Source organism: Thamnophis sirtalis, unplaced genomic scaffold, assembly GCF_051295495.1.
Source record: "Thamnophis sirtalis isolate CommonGarterSnake01/CBP01778 unplaced genomic scaffold, rThaSir2_p1.2 scaffold_2, whole genome shotgun sequence".
In the NCBI taxonomy this organism is placed as follows: Eukaryota; Metazoa; Chordata; class Lepidosauria; order Squamata; family Natricidae; genus Thamnophis; species Thamnophis sirtalis.
This window is the reverse complement of record NW_028261382.1, coordinates 96,097,788-96,099,854: the sequence shown is the minus strand read 5'-3', so window position 1 is coordinate 96,099,854 and position 2,067 is coordinate 96,097,788. Positions and strand designations below refer to the sequence as shown.

At 50.3% G+C, this 2,067-nt stretch overlaps 1 protein-coding gene across 1 annotated transcript; it reads left to right on the top strand.

Annotated features, from left to right (window-relative positions):
• Nucleotides 1-589: 589 nt before the first annotated feature.
• On the top strand, nucleotides 590-2,067 carry TLCD5 (TLC domain containing 5). Its single transcript, XM_014062707.2, has 2 exons — nucleotides 590-800; nucleotides 1,111-2,067. The coding sequence occupies exons 1-2, from the start codon at nucleotides 605-607 to the stop codon at nucleotides 1,647-1,649; spliced, it is 735 nt and encodes a 244-aa protein (XP_013918182.2). The 5' UTR covers nucleotides 590-604; the 3' UTR covers nucleotides 1,650-2,067.

Genomic DNA, 2,067 nt, shown 5'->3' with positions numbered 1-2,067 from the left:
CATCCATCCATCCATCCATCCATCCATCCATCTATCCATGCATCCATCCAATCAATCATCCATCCATCCATCCATCCATCCAATCAATCATCCATCCATCCATCCATCCATCCAATCAATCATCCATCCATCCATCCATCCATCCATCCAATCAACCATCCATCCATCCATCTATCCATGCATCCATCCATCCATCCAATCATCCATCCATCCATCCATCTATCCATGCATCCATCCAATCAACCATCCATCCATCTATCCATGCATGCATCCATCCAATAAATCATCCACCCATCCATCCAATCATCCATGCATCCATCCACCCATCCATCCAATCATCCATGCATCCATCCATGCATCCATCCAATCAACCATCCATCCATCCATGAATCCATCCAATAAATCATCCACCCATCCATCCATCCAACCATCCATCCATTCATTAAATCATCCACCCATCCATCCAATCATCCATCCATGCATCCATGCATCCATCCATCCAATAAATCATCCACCCATTCATCCAATCATCCATCCATCTATCCATGCATCCATTCATCCATCCATCTTTTTCTACATTCCCCTTCTATTCCACTGCAGAAGGATGGTGGCCATGATGCTGTGGGTGGCCCTCAGCCTGTGTGGCTGGCTCTCCCTCTACGCCTGGTCCTGCCATCACTACCGAGAGCGCCCCTGTGAATGGAGCTGCCGACTGGTCACGTTGACTCATGGCGTCTTCGCCACCTGCCTCTCCGGCTACATTGGGTTTATTGACGGCCCCTGGCCAATGACTTACCCAGGTATGTCTGGTTCATTTCCATAGAAGCAAACCTTGCAGAGGTGCAGAGGCAAAGGATGACCTTGGCTTTCTAGAAAGGAATTTTGCTTTGGCTACATAGCATCTGCTCCGTACAATCCCCCCCTCCCATCTTCCCACAGTAGAAAAGACATAGTGGAATATTAGAAAGTATGGCAGGCCAAGGTTCAAAGAAGAATATGACTGCAGGCCTGACATTAGAAGCAGAAGTCGCCTGCAGTACTGCACTCCTAACCACTGCGCCACCGTGGCGTACTTGTATCTTTGATTTTCCTCTCTTCCTTGTCCTCTAGGGTACCCAAACACGGTACTTCAAGTCTACGCATTGTGCATCAGTTTGGGTTACTTCCTGTTTGACCTGGGATGGTGCGTCTACTTTAAGGCTGAAGGACCTTTGATGTTGGTCCACCATTCTGTCAGCATCCTGGGCATCAGCGCCTCCCTGGCCTTGGGCGAGTCTGCCGCCGAGGTCAACGCCGTCATCTTCGGCAGCGAACTCACCAACCCCTTCCTGCAGGCCCGCTGGTTTCTGCGGGAGAAGGGGCTGTACCCCAGCTTGATAGGAGACGTGGTGGACTTCCTCTTCGTGGTGCTCTTCGCAGGCGTGAGGATCGGGGTCGGGGCTTGGCTGATGTACAGCGTGTTGCTGTCACCCAGGCCCAGGGTCTTCATCAAAGCGGGAGGTTTCATCATGTACGCCGTGTCGTGCGTTTTCATGGTCAGCATTTTTAGGTTTGCCCGGCGTAAAACTGTGAAGAAATATCAAGCCTGGAGGGCTTGGTGGAACAAAGAGGTGGACTTGAACGCCAATGGGTATCTCAAGAGTCACTGACCCAATTGTGGGTTGTTCTCCAAGATTTAGCATCGATAATTAGTCTGGGCTGTACCTCCAAGGTCTTGTTCGAATCACCAACAGAGTGAAGGAGGGGGCCAAGGTGGCGTTGTAGATAGATCATGGGACTACGTCTGGAGAAACCCAGGGTCCACCTCCCTGCTCAACCGTGAAACTCGGTTGGATGAGGGTGGACTTGCTGCAACCCTACTTCCCAGAACTGTTGGAGGACGAAATGAAACAACTGTCACCGCTAATGTCCTACGCAATGGGTGGGAAGGTAGAAGATATGTATGATCTAGGGAGATGCGTCAGATGTTGCAAGCCGGAATAGAGTTGATTCCTGTTTCAACCCAGTGCAAATGCTTGTGCTTAGTGGGAATGTGTTGCACACCCTCCTATTGTGTGTGTGTGTGTG

Coding starts and splice junctions, on each gene's coding strand:
- TLCD5 (XM_014062707.2), top strand. CDS start 605: ATGGTGGCCATGATGCTGTGGGTGGCCCTCAGCCTGTGTGGCTGGCTC. Junction 801..1,110: donor CTGGCCAATGACTTACCCAG/GTATGTCTGGTT, acceptor CTTGTCCTCTAG/GGTACCCAAACACGGTACTT.